The 18,658-nt window shown below is 46.1% G+C and overlaps 7 protein-coding genes across 7 annotated transcripts; 5 read left to right on the top strand and 2 right to left on the bottom strand.

Moving 5' to 3' along the window:
• Positions 1 to 1,570: 1,570 nt before the first annotated feature.
• GL218_05645 (uncharacterized protein) lies at positions 1,571 to 2,059 on the top strand (the record flags this gene model as incomplete). Its single annotated transcript, XM_033582325.1, has 1 exon — positions 1,571 to 2,059. The coding sequence occupies one exon, from the start codon at positions 1,571 to 1,573 to the stop codon at positions 2,057 to 2,059; it is 489 nt and encodes a 162-aa protein (XP_033434614.1).
• Positions 2,060 to 2,574: 515 nt separating this feature from the next.
• On the top strand, positions 2,575 to 3,450 carry GL218_05644 (uncharacterized protein; the record flags this gene model as incomplete). Its single annotated transcript, XM_033582324.1, has 1 exon — positions 2,575 to 3,450. The coding sequence occupies one exon, from the start codon at positions 2,575 to 2,577 to the stop codon at positions 3,448 to 3,450; it is 876 nt and encodes a 291-aa protein (XP_033434615.1).
• A 481-nt stretch (positions 3,451 to 3,931) lies between these two features.
• Positions 3,932 to 4,428, bottom strand: GL218_05643 (uncharacterized protein; the record flags this gene model as incomplete). Its single annotated transcript, XM_033582323.1, has 2 exons — positions 3,932 to 4,159; positions 4,294 to 4,428. 2 exons carry the CDS (start codon positions 4,426 to 4,428, stop codon positions 3,932 to 3,934), a joined length of 363 nt encoding a protein of 120 aa, XP_033434620.1.
• An 875-nt stretch (positions 4,429 to 5,303) lies between these two features.
• Positions 5,304 to 5,945, top strand: GL218_05642 (putative isochorismatase hydrolase protein; the record flags this gene model as incomplete). The annotated part of the gene is made up of 1 exon (XM_033582322.1): positions 5,304 to 5,945. One exon carries the CDS (start codon positions 5,304 to 5,306, stop codon positions 5,943 to 5,945), a length of 642 nt encoding a protein of 213 aa, XP_033434621.1.
• Positions 5,946 to 6,433: 488 nt separating this feature from the next.
• Positions 6,434 to 8,220, bottom strand: GL218_05641 (putative transporter C3H1.06c; the record flags this gene model as incomplete). The annotated part of the gene is made up of 2 exons (XM_033582321.1): positions 6,434 to 7,870; positions 7,924 to 8,220. The coding sequence occupies 2 exons, from the start codon at positions 8,218 to 8,220 to the stop codon at positions 6,434 to 6,436; spliced, it is 1,734 nt and encodes a 577-aa protein (XP_033434618.1).
• A 7,745-nt stretch (positions 8,221 to 15,965) lies between these two features.
• Positions 15,966 to 16,873, top strand: GL218_05640 (Translin-1; the record flags this gene model as incomplete). The annotated part of the gene is made up of 4 exons (XM_033582320.1): positions 15,966 to 16,146; positions 16,210 to 16,309; positions 16,362 to 16,507; positions 16,563 to 16,873. 4 exons carry the CDS (start codon positions 15,966 to 15,968, stop codon positions 16,871 to 16,873), a joined length of 738 nt encoding a protein of 245 aa, XP_033434619.1.
• A 483-nt stretch (positions 16,874 to 17,356) lies between these two features.
• On the top strand, positions 17,357 to 18,175 carry GL218_05639 (Glycosylphosphatidylinositol anchor biosynthesis protein 11; the record flags this gene model as incomplete). The annotated part of the gene is made up of 2 exons (XM_033582319.1): positions 17,357 to 17,732; positions 17,781 to 18,175. The coding sequence occupies 2 exons, from the start codon at positions 17,357 to 17,359 to the stop codon at positions 18,173 to 18,175; spliced, it is 771 nt and encodes a 256-aa protein (XP_033434975.1).
• Between the last annotated feature and the right edge of the window lie 483 nt (positions 18,176 to 18,658).

The following is an 18,658-nucleotide window of genomic DNA, read 5'->3' as shown; positions in this document are numbered from 1 at the left end:
CTATTCTTCTGTTCGTCTGTTTGCGTGGCCACCGCTAGGCTGCCGTGATTGCCGTGGCGATTGTTGGTCAATGTACATCTGGTCATCATCATCGTCACTTTGGTCAACTCATTGGTATTTAGGTATGTATACCTAGGTAGGTATGTATTGGCGTTCCGATTATCCGTACCACGGCATCGGATTCCCGTCTGCCCACATGCATTCCCTATTCCTTATATTTATGATCGCCACAAGGTTGGCGTAGTGGAATTCGTCATGGAAGTCTGTGTTTAAATACACACTTAAGTTACCACCTCAGCCTTTAGCAGATACCTAAGTCAAAACCCAAAAAAAACCTTAAAATCCGAGACAACTCTCACCCTCACCTATCGAACAAAAGAGAGACCTGCATTAAAGTTACCTGCAAGGACGCACCTAAACACATACACTATGTTTTAAGGTCAAAGCATACGCAAGTGGCTACATATACATACCTCTTACCTAATTTATGCCGTATTATCCACGATTACTTATTGCATTTAACTTCGATAATACCTAACCTACATTTTCCTACATACGTTTACCTACATTAACTTCCTCGGCGTGGCGTACTTATATCCGAACTCGCATATTCCGTCTTACATATTTCATATATATTTTTAACCCGAGTTCCTGTCCTCCCCCCCTTGTCCGATTCCTATATCTTTCTTACCGACTTTACAACTTTACAACTTTCTCCTAAATCGTACCGAATTCTATGTCTCGAGAAGTGTAACAATATTTCTCCTGACAACCCGAACGTGGACCGGATAACGGCACCAAATTAATAAGACCCCTACTGTCTCCATCTTCTGGAATTACTCAAGCGCGCGGTTGATTGCTTGCCAAGCAATTTCCAATACAAAGAGCCGAACCCTGTCATTCTTTCTTGGCATTGGTGTCAGCCCCGGCTGGAATCTCAGCATTGCTTTCAGGTTACCTCCTTTCAGGTGAGCAAGCATTTCTATCCATTTAATCATATTCGTCAGCTGGGGCGCAGTTCGGTAGGCTGCCAAAATATCATCAAGATACTACCAAAATACTAGAACAAAGCCGCCCGAAATCTTCAACTACGTCAAGTGACGCTGTCCAATTATATTTCCAAATGAGCCAATTCGCTTGTCTTCGCTTATCGACGTTATTCCGTCCGAACCTGTCTTGTCGAGGACATGGTATACAACTTGAACCCCATGCGATCCGAGAGTAGAGAGTAGCCAGGGGTAGGACGATGAAGCGGATTAGATATTTATTATGATGATATTCATCACCATCGCTCAAGGAGCTTGATTCCATTGTTATGCCACCTCGTACCACCCGATCTAACAAATCTACGATCTTGTCTTCTCCTGTTGTTTCTACTCTTTTCCTCGTGCCTCAATCCCTACCTATTGAAAGTCTTCGGCCTTCCCCACATCACGAAATAAAGCTTAAATCGGGGTGACCGTGTGCGTACATAAGACTCGGTCATAAAACTTACGTCTTTCATTGGATACAAGGTCTCGTTCTCTACGGTACATAGAACTAAGACAAAGCTATAGACTATTCTGTCACCATGTCGGACTCAAGCAGCAGTCGACGGACAAGTCGCAACTACGATACTGGCTTTCCGGATGCATTCGCTGAATATACCACTTCTCTGCGTCACCCAGACGCAAACGTTAGTCCAGGGGCTTGTATTTCAGCCGAGGATATTGATCCGTCGAAAACACTGAACCGGACGCATAGGTCCTTCCTAGCGAAGCATAAGCGTACCATCGCTCACGGTAGAATCGGTCAGAACACGAGCCAAAAACACTCGAATAGTTCGGTCGTGATCCTTCCTACAGCTGATAGTGCTGTTGACGTAGGTGACCTGAAACGTACAGGCACGAACGGAAGCATTGGACATTCGTCTAAGGATGGGGCCGAGAGCATCGACCGCATGGAGGTATCTACTAACGGGGACTGCTCTCCATCCTCCCCTACAGACGAAGATGACCTCGCTGACGATGGGCGGCAAAGAAACAAGCTCTTCCGAAAATGGCGCATTCAGAAGGACTGAGGGAATTAGGGCGGACGGTCGACGATAGACTGCGACAATTATTGAATCACGGGTAAAGAGCTGTTGGGAATCAGGAATATTAGGTAGGTAGCCAGTAATTTGCGACTTGGAAGACTTGGGAGACTTGGGGGCTCGACGCCGAAGGGCTTGGTTCAAAATTTTGGTTCTCAGCATGGAGTATGGCTCATGGCGGAGTTTGGAGGTTTTGATAAAATAATCAATTAGAGAAAAGAGTTTGGGAATAAGTATAACTTAACTACCTAGGCAACCTTAGCTGCATATCACTATGATCTACGGCCTTTCAGAAGGTACCATTAGAAGGTACCATCACTATGGTTACATGTTCCACTATACATGTTTAATCTCTCTTTTCTCTTTCCTTTTTTTTTTATTTTTTATTAAAAAAAAAAACACTACTGAATCTTATATTTATTTGCATCTCGACGTTCTCGTACAATCCTACGGTGCATTCAACAGCATCTCAATTTGTTTAACTGTATCTTAAGTATATCAGTATGACAGATTCCTCCACGATAGACAATGATACGTCAGAATGTCCTAGCGACGCGGTATCCTTCCCGCTTCAGGAATTTCCTGCTGAGATCCGAGAGATGGTCTGGATAATGGCCGCCGAGCAGGCTGCAGACGCGTTCAGACACAAATACCCCGACTTCAACCGCTTTTGGTATACTCAGCATAGGCCCCCCTATCTTTTTTTCACAGCGCACACGATAGATAATATAGGCGATCCCGATCCCGATCCTTCCATTGTACGAGACTTGCGAGATTTCTTCTGGCCGCTCTTCCTAGTGAATACGGAAAGTCACGCAATCGTCAGCCGATATATCATTCTGCTCCATCAACGAAAAAAAGCGCCCCGGCTCGCTCTCAATTTCGTTGATGTATTCCCTCTGAGAGGAGATCTGCTTGACTCCGTCATCCAGTTCTCAAGTCGATCAAGTGATGCACTAAGAAGCAAAGCTGGCATGGGATTTTGTGTTCGATATCCCTCGGTGCTACAAACCGCTTACGAAGACCAGTTGGAAGAAGTTACCTTGGCCATGAACGTGTCGATCCGCGCTCAGATATTCAAACAATCCGAGGCCGACCAAGCACGTCTATCAATGCTGCTTCGATTTAGAAACCTGAAGAGAGTGTACATTGATGTGAGTGACCTGTATCGTGGAGAATTGGGATACATCAAAGGCAGAGAAGTAGGCATCTTGGTAGAACTGAGCGAGTTCCGCAACGGCAAATTCAAGATGAAGTACAAGGACTTCGACAGCTTCTCCCAAGCGTACAAAGAGAGGTGCAATAGTCTCAGCGGAAATGGTGATGCTCGTGAGCCCACTCATCCAGTTGCGGAAGTATGGAATGACGTGCAGGCATAGGAGCAGCAGGTCTTACACAAGTTCCTCGACGTGCTAGACGCATTCACCAAGAAAGATATCGAGTGTATCGCTGTCTACCCCTGTATTACGAAGGATCCATCTCTCCTCTTCTACCCAAGTTGGTAGCTTTGGAGGAAACGCCTTCTTGATGAGGAGGCCTGTTTTAGGATTGCGTTAGGACACGTGGATTGTGTTACGCGGGGAAATTGTATAATACGCGACTAAATCTTCTCTCAGCGTTTGTGTCGTTGAGAATTCTGCTTGCCCTCGTTTGATTAGCATGCTCTCTTTGGACATGTCAACTTATGGTGGAATAGTGCCCGGAGCGTTGTAAATAGATGATATAGTCGCGATCCTTAATAGTAATTAGTATATTCTAGTATAACTCCTTGAGTCGTAATGTTATAACTACGATACTCGGTATTCTTGTCTTAACCTATATTCCGAGCATTGGTAGCCATGTGACTTGCAAGGGGGGGATTTAGACCAGCCAGCCACTCTCCTTCTTCAACGATTCCTTCCAGCTCTCACCATCTACTCGCGTGAGCTGTTTAACACTATCGACGTCCTCAACGCCAAAATTGCCGTAGAGATGCGGGCATCCTTCAATCTCCCACGTAGTCGCAGAGTGAAACTTGGGAGCAAACCGGAGCTTAAGAACCCAGATGGACGTTGTCTCTTTGAAGAAGAGGTCTGCCGTTATGGGAATCTGGTAAATGGTGTAAGCATGAAGTGCGGTACGGTTATTAAGGGTATACATAATATATTAAATATGGGTAGGTAGATGCGCAAGGAAGAGGAGGTAGGTAGTCTGCGATTTCATATACAGTTCTCAACACTTACTTGCGAACCAATACTCAAATGGACAAAACCATCTTTCTGGTCGAGCTCCGAAAGGGGATACTCGGATGGGATTGGCGATGGAGGTGCCGAAGGCACAATCTTGTATACGAATTCTGGTAGAGGTGATGGAGCCATTTCTGATATATCGAGCTCTGGATGATTTAGATGGGATGAGGTAAGAGTGAGACAAATCTCTAACTACATACTTCCATAATTGAGGCACATAATTGAAGCTGCTTACTGTGGGCTTTGACAGCTGTCGTATTTCTTACCACCTGGCAGAATTCGTGATTCGGTAAGTATCCACTGGTAATAGGGGGGATTATAAATATTGATTGCCAGTATAATATACAGAAGCTACGATTAAGAAGTATAAATTAAGAAGAAAATTAGAGTCATTAAAACCATTCCTTGCTATTTGATAGATATGTCAGTGAAGTTGGTTGATACTGGATGAATATGTTCATATAGTCAATATGAGGATGATGAAGTGTTAAGTCTTCTTATTGCTCTCAAGGAAGCCAACCCCTTTATTCTTATCTGCATGAAAAACTAATGTAGTACAACATTAGATCAACTTCTTATATTTAATATTATTACTAAATTAGGTAGCTTTAATTCAATATATAACATTGGACGAAGCAAGGGCAATGTGGCGCTAAGCTTAGGTATAAAACGGATGCAAACACGGCTCGCTTTGTTCTATACCCTCCCTTCCGAGCAAAGGTGTGTATGACGAGTTTAGGGACATCTGGGCATGCAGTATCTACCAATAAATATCCCGTTCCAGCTCGTAGAGATTCACCCTGTCCTACGATATTACTACCACGCCCCCTCCCAATCCCTCCATCTACTCATGAGACTTATTCCGCAATTTTGCCATGCGCAGCCTACATTATCCTCGGCGCCCTCTCCGCCTACTTAGGCGCGTCAGTGGTTGGGGCACACCATCATTCCCTTCCCACAACATCCCAAGTCTGTCTCCGTCACCACCCCTACCAAGGGAAAATATGCCAAGGAACGAGACGACCAGGCCGAACCAGCCAGCTTACTACGGGTCTTCCCAAACGGCGCTGCTGGTCATGGACTACCTGAATATGCTTGTCGACATGATGGCAAGTCCAGAAAGGCAGGCACTCATTGACTCTGTCAACCTACTTCTCGCGACGGCGCGCAAGAACAAAGTGCCCATCATACACTGCCTCATAGATACCAGCATCGACCCCCCGCCTACGAGCAAGATATACGAGCAGTGGTTCACAGTCAACAAGCCCGCAATCGAGGCCAATCCTGAACTGGTCGAGGAGTACGCCGACTTTGCTCCTCCGCCTGGAAATATCGCTGGCCCACTTGAGAGCGTATCTCACAGACTTCCTGGACCCAGGTCCGCCTTCATCAATAAAAGCCTTTTACCATTTTTACGAGAACATCTAGGCGTCAAGTCTCTTATTCTCGGTGGTATTGGAACTAGTGGCGTCGTATTGGGTACAGCCTTACAGGGAACTGATGAAGACTTCATCGTCACGGTGGTCGAGGATGCGGTCTGGGATCCCAACGCACAAGTGAATCGAGACCTTCTCGACGTTGTTCTCCCCGTATCGGCTTGGGTCGTGTCCACAGAAGAAGCAGTCGGCTACATGAAGAGGGATTGAGGGGAATGTATTGGTTATAACTAGGAACTTCTTGACATGAGCACATGTCACAGTAGTAATTTAGACTATCATTAGGTATTAGGTGTTAGGTATGCTGGTAAGTTAGATGGGATATGTTGAAGCAGGTCTCGGTACGACCCGCCCATCGAGAGACAAGTATACAAATGCTAGAATCTATATCAGGGAGCAATTGGCCATCAAGGTGTCTACTCCCCAACGAAAAATGGCTGGGGATGGTTTCTAGACAAGACAACGTAGGTTCTTCGCTATTCTTTTCCCAGGCCTTACGTAGTGTTAGGTGCCCTTTTGAAAATCCATCCCGAGTCAATCTTAGACACCAAGCCGCGTTGGTATGAAAACAATCTTGGAAATTGCCTCTATTATCTATTATTAAACCTGTATCATAATGACGTTTAGCTAGACTCGGGATATTCTACTCTGTTGGGTATTTTAATGCTGAATCATGTTCTGGTCTATCATTCTCTTGCTCAAGGAGCAGCCTTTTCTGTCTTGGCCGTTGATAGGATACCATCTTCAGCCTTTACAAGATCAGGCGTATTTGTGCTCTTTTTGAGACCAAACTCTGTCTCGTTGCTTTCACGTAGTTCAATATGTTTTTCAATAAAGGTAGCAAGAAAGCCCAAGCACGAGATACCAACAAATGCCAACCATACGACACTTAGGGACCTCTCGTACACCTCAATTACCTGACTTCTGCTTGGGTCAGGCAGATTTCTAACGCCGGAGTCGGCATCGCTGCTACCGGCGGCAAAAGTATATGCGGCACCGTCAGCTAGCAGTCTTCGTAGGTCGACATTATCGATAATGTCCAAATTATCATTAACCTGGCCGTTGAACACAATGGAAGACATGGTGACACCCCAGACAAAGCCCAGGGACCTCACGAATGCGTACGTGCCTGTCGCAGTCGCCACGTACGACTCCGGCAAGGCTGCAAGCGTAGAGGGCAGCGTTGCTGTGAAGATGAAGCCAGCACCTCCGGACACAAGCACCTGATATCCAATCCAGGCCCCCACGGTGGAGTCGGCGCGGAACGTGGAAAATAACCCAAGACCAATAGCACTCAGGGAAAAGCCAGCCCAGTGCAATATCTTGTATCTGCCGGTCTTCGAAAGGATAACCCCAGATATGATACCAAAAGGAATAATGGCGAGAGCGAATGGCAAGTAATTCACGCCAGACTGAAGGGCCGAGGTACCCTTGACACCCTGGAAATAGACGGGTAGAAAGTAGTTGACGGCCTGGAGGGTAATAGATGCTAAGAAGATGAGGAGAAAACTTGCAACCGATGTGCGGGATTTGAACAGATGCGGTGGCATAGTAGGCTCGCGACAGAATCGGGAAGCTTGGTGAAAATGAAAGGCAATCCAGCCAGCGATACCCAGAACGATAGGCATTATTATACGCCACGACGACCAAGGATAGCCCGTAGTGCCGCCCATGATGAGGCCGAAGTATAGCGAAACCAAGGAGGGGACAAAGATGGCTGTTCCAAAGAAGTCGACACGGGCGAGAGCGCTCTTCCAGGTCGGGCTTCGCGTATACTGTACGTTTAAGGCGAAGAATATCACAATGCAACTCACTGCTGAGATGGGGAGGTTGAGCCAGAAGATCCAGCGCCAGTTCCTCTCAGCAAGTGTTCCGCCGATAATGGGGCCAAGCGTAGTCCCAATAGCGGCTCCCGACATGGTGATGCTGAGCCACGGCCCGCGGGAGCGAGGAGGGATCAGGTCACAGATAATAATCTCCGGGAGGACAGCGATGCCACCAGTCCCGAAACCCTGTACGACACGGCCGGCGATCAGCATGGCCACGTTCGTCGCGCCGCCCCCGATACCACTTCCGAGGGCAAACAGAGCGATCGCTACGAATAAAGGGTTGCGTCGTCCAAAGATGTTGGCGATCTGGCCATAAAAAGGCAGAGGTATCGTGGTGGCGAAAGGTAGAATTGTGCTACCCAGACGTATTGTCTGGCGCCGCCAATATCGCGGGCGATGGTCGGCAAGGAGGTGGTGATAATTGTTGAATCAAGACCTGAGGTCAAGGACAGAACCATGATAACAATGATAATGACCCAAAGGCGCCACGAGGCCTTGAACTCTTCCTCTCCCGCCAATTCGTCGGTTTCGGGCTTTTGGATGACGACATGGATTTTGGGGGTGCTGTGCGCTCCTCTATACGGTCCGCCGGTGATGTTTTCCGGGTCGGCGTGAGAATTCACTGTAGATGGCCGGGTGGCTGGTGCCGCTTGCATGGCGGTGAGTATTGTAGCCAGGCCTCGGTTGTTTGGGGAATCCTAAAGAAAGAAAGATAGAAGTTTTAAGGCGATTCATATTTTGAAACAGACGAGAACCTGCCCACATAGGTTGGTGTTAGAGATTCACACATCACGCCTTCAATTTCTCCTATTGAAAGCCTATTGAAAGGGAGGTTTCTCTTGTTCAAAGGGAGCTTGGGTTCGTACCCAGGTGGCCTCCATCAACCGCTTTGACTGAAAGCCACATGCTGCATTACAAGGAAATAAGGGATATCCTGTATCTTGCCATCTATTCGACTTTTTGTGTGTCCACCATCCTCCCAGCGTTTACTGTACATTATGCTTGCAAAAGGGACTGTACGTGTACATTCGAAGTACCTAGCACTAAGGGATTTCCCTGCGGCCGCCCCTTTGATCCTTTTTCATCTGTGGCTTATGTACAATTTACGTGAAGCCATCCATTGGTGGGTAGTATGAAAGGGATGCGTATGGAAGGGAGGCTTGCTTAGTCCCTTGCAGCCTTGTTGGTCGCCTAGGACCTTGCACCCTGTGTGAATCCGGCAGCCCCCAAGGCAGCAAATACCGAAGAGCTCAGCAGGCGAAAAACCCCCATAGACCCAAGCCCTTCATTCCACAGGAGGTAACAGTCAGCGAGCCCCAGGTAACCGCCGCTAACGATTAAAAAGATATCCAGCACATCATAGCGGCGCTGGAAATAAAATATAAACATGAGAATTCCAAGGCAGGCAGTGCGCGCATTACCGACGTGCCAGACAACCCAAGTCTCGGGCACATCAGCAACACGGTGATCTAATCCGTAATGCAGCATAACGCTGCGGGTGCTGCCGCTAAGGATAGGCCAAATGGTGCCCCAGCACTGGGCGGCAGCTGTAAAGAGCGCAGGCAAATGTCGGAATTGAAAATGCTCAAACATGATGAATCGTAAAGAGGGTTTAATGGCGGATGCGAGACATGGGGTGGCGGATGCGTTTACCAGGTTGTGGAAAAGGAGGTGGAGGAGATGGAAGTTTTATAGTTTAAGTTGCAAGGCTTTTAAGCCTGGGTACCTAACCTAGGGAGGTTGCTATGTTGGGACTAAGTCACGTTATAGTCCTTACTATGTAATTAGGTAGGTACCTTTCGTACTTTTTACATGAACAATAAGAACCAATTCTCAACCTCAAAGTATAGGATCTAATACTAAAGCCCAACTAACAGTTTAAGCCTAGGGAGGTTGATGCAAGGCAATCTGCTGCCAAGATTAGGTACATATGCCATACATTAATACATTTACCTAGGTACCTACCTACCTACCTTTTATAAATATATTGATCTTTATTATTTATTAATAAAGTCTTTTATTTTTAGTAATTCCATAATTTGTTATAACACCCTCCCTGTGCAAAGCCGCCCCCACTATTTAACTTCGTTAAAAAGCTACCCCTATTCAGTGCATTCAGATATACTCTATACGTTGCAGCACGTATCTCCTAAGTGATACGTAAACTAATCACCTCCGGTGCCTCTATGTAGATTAGTTGCTGGATATTTTCAGGGCAAGATGTGGCATTTTAGCTCGGCATACCCTATCAGGTGTATCGAAGACGTCTGTCAAAATACGTACAACTTTGTTGTGGGCGGTGGCACGGCTAGGCGAAGACGCCCATGTGACTATTCTACTGTTGGATAGAGGACCTTACCCCTTATCAGGATCGTCTTTTATCACGAGTGCCTCTGGCAGCCGTGGCCAATGGCAACCGCGCTATCAACAAGAAATGCACGCCAGACTCCCAAACTAGGAATGACATGAGCTATACCCGTAGCACGCCAGCGTACTATCGACGATGGGGGGGAAGCATCCAACGTGGGACTGGCCTCACGTGGAGCCATATTTCGCGAAGGTCGAAGAAACGGTCTCGTTGCGGTAGATAGATAAAGTCCAGTGTGGCTTTTATTCACATGTCGAAAGGTCAGCCGAAAAATTAGGTCTACCAGTCGAGGGAGCGGGAAACCGACTAGGTGCGCCTTTAGCTAGGTGTTTTAACCTCGATCTCACCATCGATGGGAGCGGATATAGACACTCGGCGCTTCGAGCCTATTTGCCAGAGCAGCTGGTACATCGTCGCAAAGACTCGCTGCACATTTGCACCGAGGTAATTGTATCCGGTTGGACCTGAACAGCCCGCGGAATGTCGTCCTCGGCGTCTACGCTCAGCTCGCTGGGCAGAGTATGCCTCAAAAGCCACATCTCATAAAAGTCGTCGGGAGGTTATCCTCACAGCAGGTGCTATCTGTACTCCTCAGATATTATAACTTAGTGGTATCGGGCGACGACAACTTCTTGAGAGTCTGGAGATACCCGTGGCTAGGGATCTGCTAGATGTTGGGAGGCATCTGGCAGATCATTATTTGTTCCCAGTATTTCTCGAGGTGCCAGTCCATGATGGCTTACAACATCTCGTGGCCCCTCTCAGATGGGAGACACGGATACTAACACGGATATGCTGCAGGTTATGATTAAGAGGACCATTAACAAGATCATTGAAGATTTATAGAGTTGGAGAACAATAGCATGGCCATACTGCACATGCAAGCTGCTCACTGGTAACGGGGAGGAGGAGGAGCGCCGCAGCCCTCTTCAACACCTGCTGCAGCCTTGAGCCTATTTTTAAGGCCGCCACTCATACATTGTACAGCCATGCCGATTCAGCTGTAGAAACCCTCCCACTCCTATCGTTTCCTTGCTCAGACTCGCAATCTTGATCTAATGCTCCCATTGTCTTATTACGGATAGATCCACTCCCATAGGACGGCTCACCATAATGTCTATCTCCGCTTTCTTAATTAAGTTGAAGTCTCCTCTACCCCTTGTTACCAAACCCAGTCGATTTAGTGCCTCTCGAGCTACTAGTTATCATAGACATGCCTCTAGCTCCCAGGCCCGAGTGCCTTTGTAAGAATGCTATAATTTTCATAGCAGTATCATGGCTGTTTACAAGCTTTGCTACTGCCATCGTCACTCCTCGCGTGTACCTACAACAGAAATTGAGCCGCTCGATCGGGTGGGACGATTGGATCATGGTACTAGCCTTGCTGTGTCAGATCATATTCGAAGGCTTGACTGCCACACTAGCCTCGGACATCTAATGGCAACAATGACCATGGTTGACATAGTCAATTTGACTCAATGGTCTTAGTCCACGACACCTAACAGCATCCTGGCTGGTACAATCGCTAGAACCTCTATTGCCATGGTCTTCTCTAAATGTCTTTGGAAATTGCAATTAGTTTAAGCGCTTGATTATTTCCCACACCATGTCATTGACCGTGCCCGGGGCACTCAACTTCATTTTTGTATGGGTTCAAGCAAAGCCTGTTCAAGCGTTATGGGACCCCCGCATTCCTGCAGTATGCCACATAGAGCAGCTTCCACAAAAGATCATCACTTGTATTCGACGAAGACGTATTCTCATTTTCTATGTTTGTGGTGATCTGGCTAATTAGTATCTAGCCACCTTTACCCTCTTAGACTTCATTTACGCTATATTCCTTATAATCTTCATCTCAAAACTAAACATGACGCGCCAGAAGAAGGTCATACTCATTCTACTCATGTCCGAGTCCGCCATCACGATGACCATTGCTATAGGCCGGTGTGTAGTGGTCTATTTATCCGTGTTCTAGACGACCAACCCTAACACTGATGGAACCTTTGTTTTCTTCTTCGTTGGATCCCCCTTGGGTTCGCTGGAGCAATTCTTTGTCATCATAATTGGCAGCATACCCAAGCTCAAGTTACCGAGCCTTCAATTGTCCTTCAAAGACTTGGTCAACAGATTCCGTTACGGAAAATCAACAGTAGCGTCGGGTTCCTACACAAATACATTGAGAACACTCAGCGATGTATGAGTTGAGGAGTGAAAAAACCTTGAGCTCAAAGGTAGGATATATATCCCCTAGATACACTAAGACCGATTAGCGAACTTCAGGCTAGATGAAAAGGGCGGAATGGGATGACACGATCAGGTAAATAGTGAGATACTTGGTATATACCTACTGCGCAAAATTTCCACTAGTCAATCTGTAATTAATAAAACTAACATATTAAATGCCATCGTAATAGCTATCTTAATTACTAATAGCTTTACTAATTTGAATTTTAAAACAAAACTTTTTTTCAATATATTTAATATATTTTCTTTCAAAATTATGGTTCGAGAAATGGCGACCTACCTTGGTAATTCCGCGAGGATCGCTCTATGGATGCAGACGGTGTGTATCACGACAGGAGGCACGTAAGTACCTACAAGACATCTTCGGGCCAACTCCGGTGTGGTGGCGCTTATAGATGCATTTCATTCGTTGCCTCACGAGGGGATCAGAAAGCGGCTATATGCCACTTCCTTTCCAAGATGATATTGCGTACAATACTTACTTGGGATAAAACGGGAGCTAAGGGGGTAAGGGGGTAGTAGGAAGCTTGTATAGCAGAAGCGAAGAGGGAACGAAGCGAGCACTCAAAGGCGTATGCAAGTAAGCAACTGCTATTAGAGATCGACGGTTGCCAGAAATATTAATTTCCACAATCCATCTTCTTTCAGCCATTTTGTTGTCTTGGGTATTCGGAAACCCCTCATATGGAGTCACCCTAGCTATTGCCGGTATCGCTCTAGCATTGATATTTCTTCCGTCTTGGAGTCCCTACCCGACGTCAGTAATTAACTAAAAAAAAAAAAAGAAAGACTGTATCCAGTAGATCATGGACAATGCTCTTCAAGCATAGCCGGGGCTAATCCGCATTGGCAAACCGCGTGGTTCGCAATTCTAGGCGTGTGTAATCATGCAGAGTACACGCAACTACTGCGAGATGAGAGTAGAAATAAGGGGTGGCAAGCTTTTGATAGGTTCGGCAACTCTTCCCACTCATGGATACCTAGCTTTATCGAGGAATCAGCCCGACTGAAACCTGTTGAATGCAGTTCGTCCGACTTCACTGACCTATCAGGTATACCAAGGATTGGCCGCTTCATAGGCCCCTCGTCCTCTTATCGCCGCCACCTTTGCAATGGCTAAAATCCTTTAATAGAGAATACCGTACAGAGTGAGACTTGGCGTGCTTAATATGGCTCGAAAATCCACGCAGAAAGATAAACCAGCTAGCTTGTCACATTAGCTTCCTCCTTAAGGCCAGAGTCGCAGCCAGTCATAGAAGAAGTACGATGGCAGAGGTAGAAAACCCCAGAAGCTGTCCTAAGTGCCATTTCCAATTATCATATATCTATTCATCTTTCATTAAACTCAACTACCCTTCAACCTCATTTGTGTGTATTATCGTATTTTCCTTGTACTCTTCGCCATTATAACTATTTATTCTGGGTAGACGGGAATAATCAGTGAATATTTCGTGTAGCAATGGGATAGTCCCGGCGCCATGAGGTCTATCAACTCAGTCGTCTTTTACATAACGGCAAACTCAATTATGGAGTATTGGCGGAAACCAGTGAGTTTCAAACATGCTATAGAATCGACGGTGCTGTTCTTCCGAATGCCGTCGATGTGAAAATAGCACGACGGGTCACTCAGCTTTGCTGCGACGCGGAGAAATCTGTTGGTCCAACGGAGTTTGTCAAGGCGGAAGTGAAACCCTTGTGGATTTCTACGAGAAGGGTGTATGACTACTTGTGGAGTGATACCGCATGTTTTCAGGTCTGTCCGTGGTGTAAGTGTTGATACGACTTTTCATACGGGTTATCCGAATAACATGGTGTTAGACGTAGGTGACATAGCGGTGGGAGTGAGTGAGGCCTTGTGGCGGTATTAGTGAAAGTGATTCAACTGCTGTGATGATGGGTCGACTGGTATTGGATCATTCGCTTGTTGTAAGGATGAGTCCGCTATATTCACATACGACAATATTACTACACTACCGACCATTCTTGCTACGATTCCCCTCCGAGATGTATTAACTACTACAATCGACTCGATGCCGTCTTCTACACTAGTCATTAGTACGGACAGCGACACATCAACAAGGCTTCTGACAATCGAAGCGACAAATACTGAGTCAACGCCAATACAACCTACGAATGGCAGCGCAGGTCCTACAGAGAGCGGGAGTTCATCTGCCAATGCCAATATATCGACCGCACTAGGTGCAGGCTTAGGCGTGGGGTTGCCTGTAGCTGCTGCTATAATCGGAGGGGTGTGGTTCATGATCTGGCGCTCTAAACGAAAGCATACGCTGGAGACGGAACGGGAAGAAGAACCGCAACAGAGCGTTCCGAGTGGTTTTATAGTTTCCGACGACAACACACCGAAACCAGCAACTACCCCCAGTTCTTTAGGATTATACGGCGTAACCAATACTCGTGAAGCAAACGCCCATGAGTTACCATCGGCGTACCATGGTAGGGAACTTCCTGCTTAAACTGATAGGTGGAGGCAGTGGTTGGAATCAATCGTCGTTTCAAGTCACACTGCTTCGTGAAGGTACCTATCCTTTTAGGCCTGATACCTCTATGAGTTGACCCTGGAGTTTTGGAAATATAATATTTTGGAAAGATAATACGATACAAATGATTTACGGATCGACCAGGAATCGATTTTATTGGTATATATAATGGGCATCTACGCGACTCGATTGTCCAGTACGGACAAGTTGTTCTCAGGGGCTGTACATCAATTAGGTACTTCACAAGGTTGTAATGCAGGGAGAGGGCAAGGGAGAAATGAAGATCCCTGTAATAAAAATGTAAGAGTGAGTGTTTGACAGAGACTACCTACTTTGTAATGGCCAGTGTGAGTCAAAAAAGGCTGACTTCAATGCTATCATGAGCATGTTGCTGCTTCCCGTTTTACCCTAAGAGGGACACGCACAGTGGATTTGGCAGCTGCTCGTCACTGCCTGCTTAAGTGGGGCTGATGACTGGGCGGTCATTGCTTTTCTGCCTAGGAATTCTGCCGCTTCTGACCGCCTTCTAGCACATATAAATATCTGGCCTCCCCTCCTCGCTTTAGAAATTTTCTTCTTTTCTTCTTTAGCTCTCTTTGCCTTTTGGCTTAGATCAAGTGTAGTATCTGTTCTTTTCAGTTTAATCTCTGAAAGAGTTCTACTTGAACTCAATCGTGATTATTCTAATTTTTGCCTCGAGGGAGCGCATCCTCTGGGCTTGCCCATGATCGCACCCACCGTGTCCCTGGTATTACACTGCCTCCAGGCGACGCGAACACTTTTCATTGCAGTCTCTAGCTTGCCTAGGGACGCGAGGAAGAGTTTTATTCAGTAGTTTATATATTACGTGCTCAGTAAGATAATAATGTTCGGATAACCTGTAGTATCGTAGAATTGATTATTTCGAGCGCGATGAAGCTTAGTACTGTTACGGCAGAAGTGTTTTCTAGTCTTGTAATTTTTCGTAGCACCAACAGTCAAATTTGAATTACGTGTGGATGTTTGCTGTAATCCGTAAATTATAACGGTATCTCAATATCTCGATTATTGAAATCACAGCAGTCTACGTGCTGTGTACATGTTTTCTCTATTAAGAAGTGAATACGCGATTTCAACAGCAACATAGATAATTTCACGCCGTTCGGCGATAATCAAGGACGATTGATTGAATTGTAAAGCAAGCACGGCAAGCATCATTGGGCCTTCCCGTTTTTTACCCCTGCCCCTCATCGTCATAATAGTTAAATTGAAAAAACTTTGACTCTTCACGTTTTACCCAACGAACCTCAAAATGGCTGACAACGGTCCCTCCAATTTGATCGATCCGTCCATTTTCGATTACCTCAAGGCTCATGGCGAGGAGGAGATCGAAGTCGGTGACAAGCTTCACCACATCACCTCTGCTCTCAATCGTCACATCTCAACCTGCCAAGGCTTTCTCAGCCGTATCCATTCGACTCCCAGCTCTAAGCGTGAGTACATATTAACATGATATACTTATAATTGGTTTCGTGCGTCGCTGATACCTATTGTAGTGCTGCCTCTGCTGAAGCAAGTTGAGGAGGATGGTATCAAGCCCGAAATCGAAAATGTTGGCGAGCTAGCCCAGTTTGCGTCTAACTATCCTTACTACAAGTACTTCACCAGCCTTCTCCTTACATTGCTCAAATAGCTAATAAGAGAAAAGGTACAACCACAGATGGTCCCGAAGTATCCAGAACGTTGTTGGCACCATCTTATTGACCGGCTGGTTGGGTGGTTTGGGGACCGAGTCGCGCCCAGGCGAGCTTGGCCGTCTTCTGACTATCGGAGAGGTCGGGGAGCTTTTGAAAGGTACGTTTACTTCCTAGTTGTCACATTGTAACCAGTACTCATTCTTCATATTCAGTACCCGTCAATCTCAAGGATAGAGATGCATTTCACATTACTATCGAGGAATACATCCTAGCCCTGACAGATATCACCGAGGAGCTCAGCCGGCTAGCTATGAACTCGGTAACGATGGGTGATATCGATCTGACGGTTAGAATCAGCAGCTTCATCAAGGACCTATTTGCCGGCTTCCAGCTGCTCAACTTGAAGAACGACATCGTTCGGAAGCGAGTCGATGCCGTCAAGTACCACGTTAAGAAAGTTGAGGATGTCATCTACGATCTGTCGCTTCGTAACTTGATCCCCAAGCATGAGACTAGCTCCTGATTTGACAGCATGTCAACTTGAACTTCAACTTAAAGTAGTAGTCAAATAATTGGCTATCTAGGTAGGCATATTCATTAGTAATATGAACCTTGAAATAAGCATGCATTGATGTTTGATAATGGCTAGAGTTACATGATACTTGATAATAATTACCAAGTAGCACAATTCCCCTTATTTTATGAATGCTAATATTGATCATAGCCTCCATACTTACACCTGTAGCATTTTAAAAACACACTAGTTAACTAATTGCTCTAATAGTTGCGATAAGCAACGTTATCCGTAACACGTGACTGTAACAAAGTCCGTGCGTCAGACGTTTGGAATAGGTAGCATTAATTTAGAAGCGCGACTTGACTAAAGTTAACTTCGCCGTTTAATTGTATATAAATGCTTTCGGCAACAAACACTCATTCATCATAATAATTAGTAAACATCACATTTCCTTCATCCAATGACTTATTACACCTGACTAAATTCATAATGCCTTCATCAGATTTAGCTGCAATCTCACTACCTGCTCAAAAAGCTAAGGTTGGTGAGATCTCTAAGGACAAGGATAAAGATGTCCAAACGCAACCCGTTCAGATCATAGCATCCTCGCAGGCACAGGTTGCTAGACACCTCCAGCCAGCTCTACTTATATCCTTGTTCTTCGCCCGGTTCGGAGCTCTAGTGGCAGATCCGGTATCAGCCATGTCGAGTTCTCTTCCCGTAGTCGTAGCCATACAAGTCACATACGCCGTCGTATGTCTGCCCCCTGTGGGCTCTCATGCTGCAAAGCCAATTAAGAAGGCTCGACCTGGAGAGAAGAAGAAGGTTGGATTAGAGAGCATGGGACCAAATATAGCAGTTGTATGTTCTCCTTATTCGTGAATGCTTCGTTCATAACTAACAATGTTCTTAGACAACACTTGTCGCCCTCATACTGTCAGCCATAGCAAGTCGGCGTTGCATGTCGTCCTTGTTCTCTTTGGTGCTCCTTTCTTAACTCACATCGAGAATACATTCTTATGCTCGACGCATCTGTCCGTCTTAGGCCTGTTCCCGTTGTTCTACACTCGTGGTGTGTCGAGCAACGACTGGCATGAGATCCTGAGTGCCAGTGCCCCGTTCGACGAGGCATTTGGGGGCCTCGTCGGCGCCTGCGTAGGAGCTTGGCTAGGCGCTGTTCCTATCCCCTTGGACTGGGACCGGGAGTGGCAGAAGTGGCCTGTGACCATAGTCTGTGGGATTTATGCGGGCTACTTGGTTGGGAAGCTACTAGGAGGTACTGTGGCCCTGGCGAGGAGGTTTTCTTAACATCGACTGCCAGAGGTGGTACGCCGACTGCAAGCTCCACGAAAAATATACATGGTCACCTGTATCATAGCTTCTAAGAGCTCAGCATCAATTTTCATTGGGCTTAGCTTTCCACCCAATCAACCAAATACTGATCCTGAGGTTTTACTCTGTTCATCTCTATTTTGGTACCCTCAGTCAATACCACCTTCACTTTTTAAACTTGGGGATTACCTTCTCTTCTGTCCCACTTTCCAAATTTCTTCCACTGTCCTTGTGCTCGTCACTCGTTGACATTCTACTTCGTCTGTTTCTGTGTTTCTAGATGTTGGCATCTTACTTCCTCTGCATCGCATAGGTTGTTCAACGCCTTCGTTTTCGCAGCCACAGCAACCACATCACCCATGCGTGTTCTCGGATCTTGCGAAACTAAACATCCATCTCTAAAAGGTAAGTTTTTGGTCTATAACTTTCTTATATTAATCTACGTCTCTTTTATTTGGT

This window comes from Daldinia childiae (genome assembly GCF_008694065.1).
Source record: "Daldinia childiae strain JS-1345 chromosome Unknown Scaffold5, whole genome shotgun sequence".
In the NCBI taxonomy this organism is placed as follows: Eukaryota; Fungi; Ascomycota; class Sordariomycetes; order Xylariales; family Hypoxylaceae; genus Daldinia; species Daldinia childiae.
This window is presented reverse-complemented; position numbering and strand designations above follow the sequence as displayed.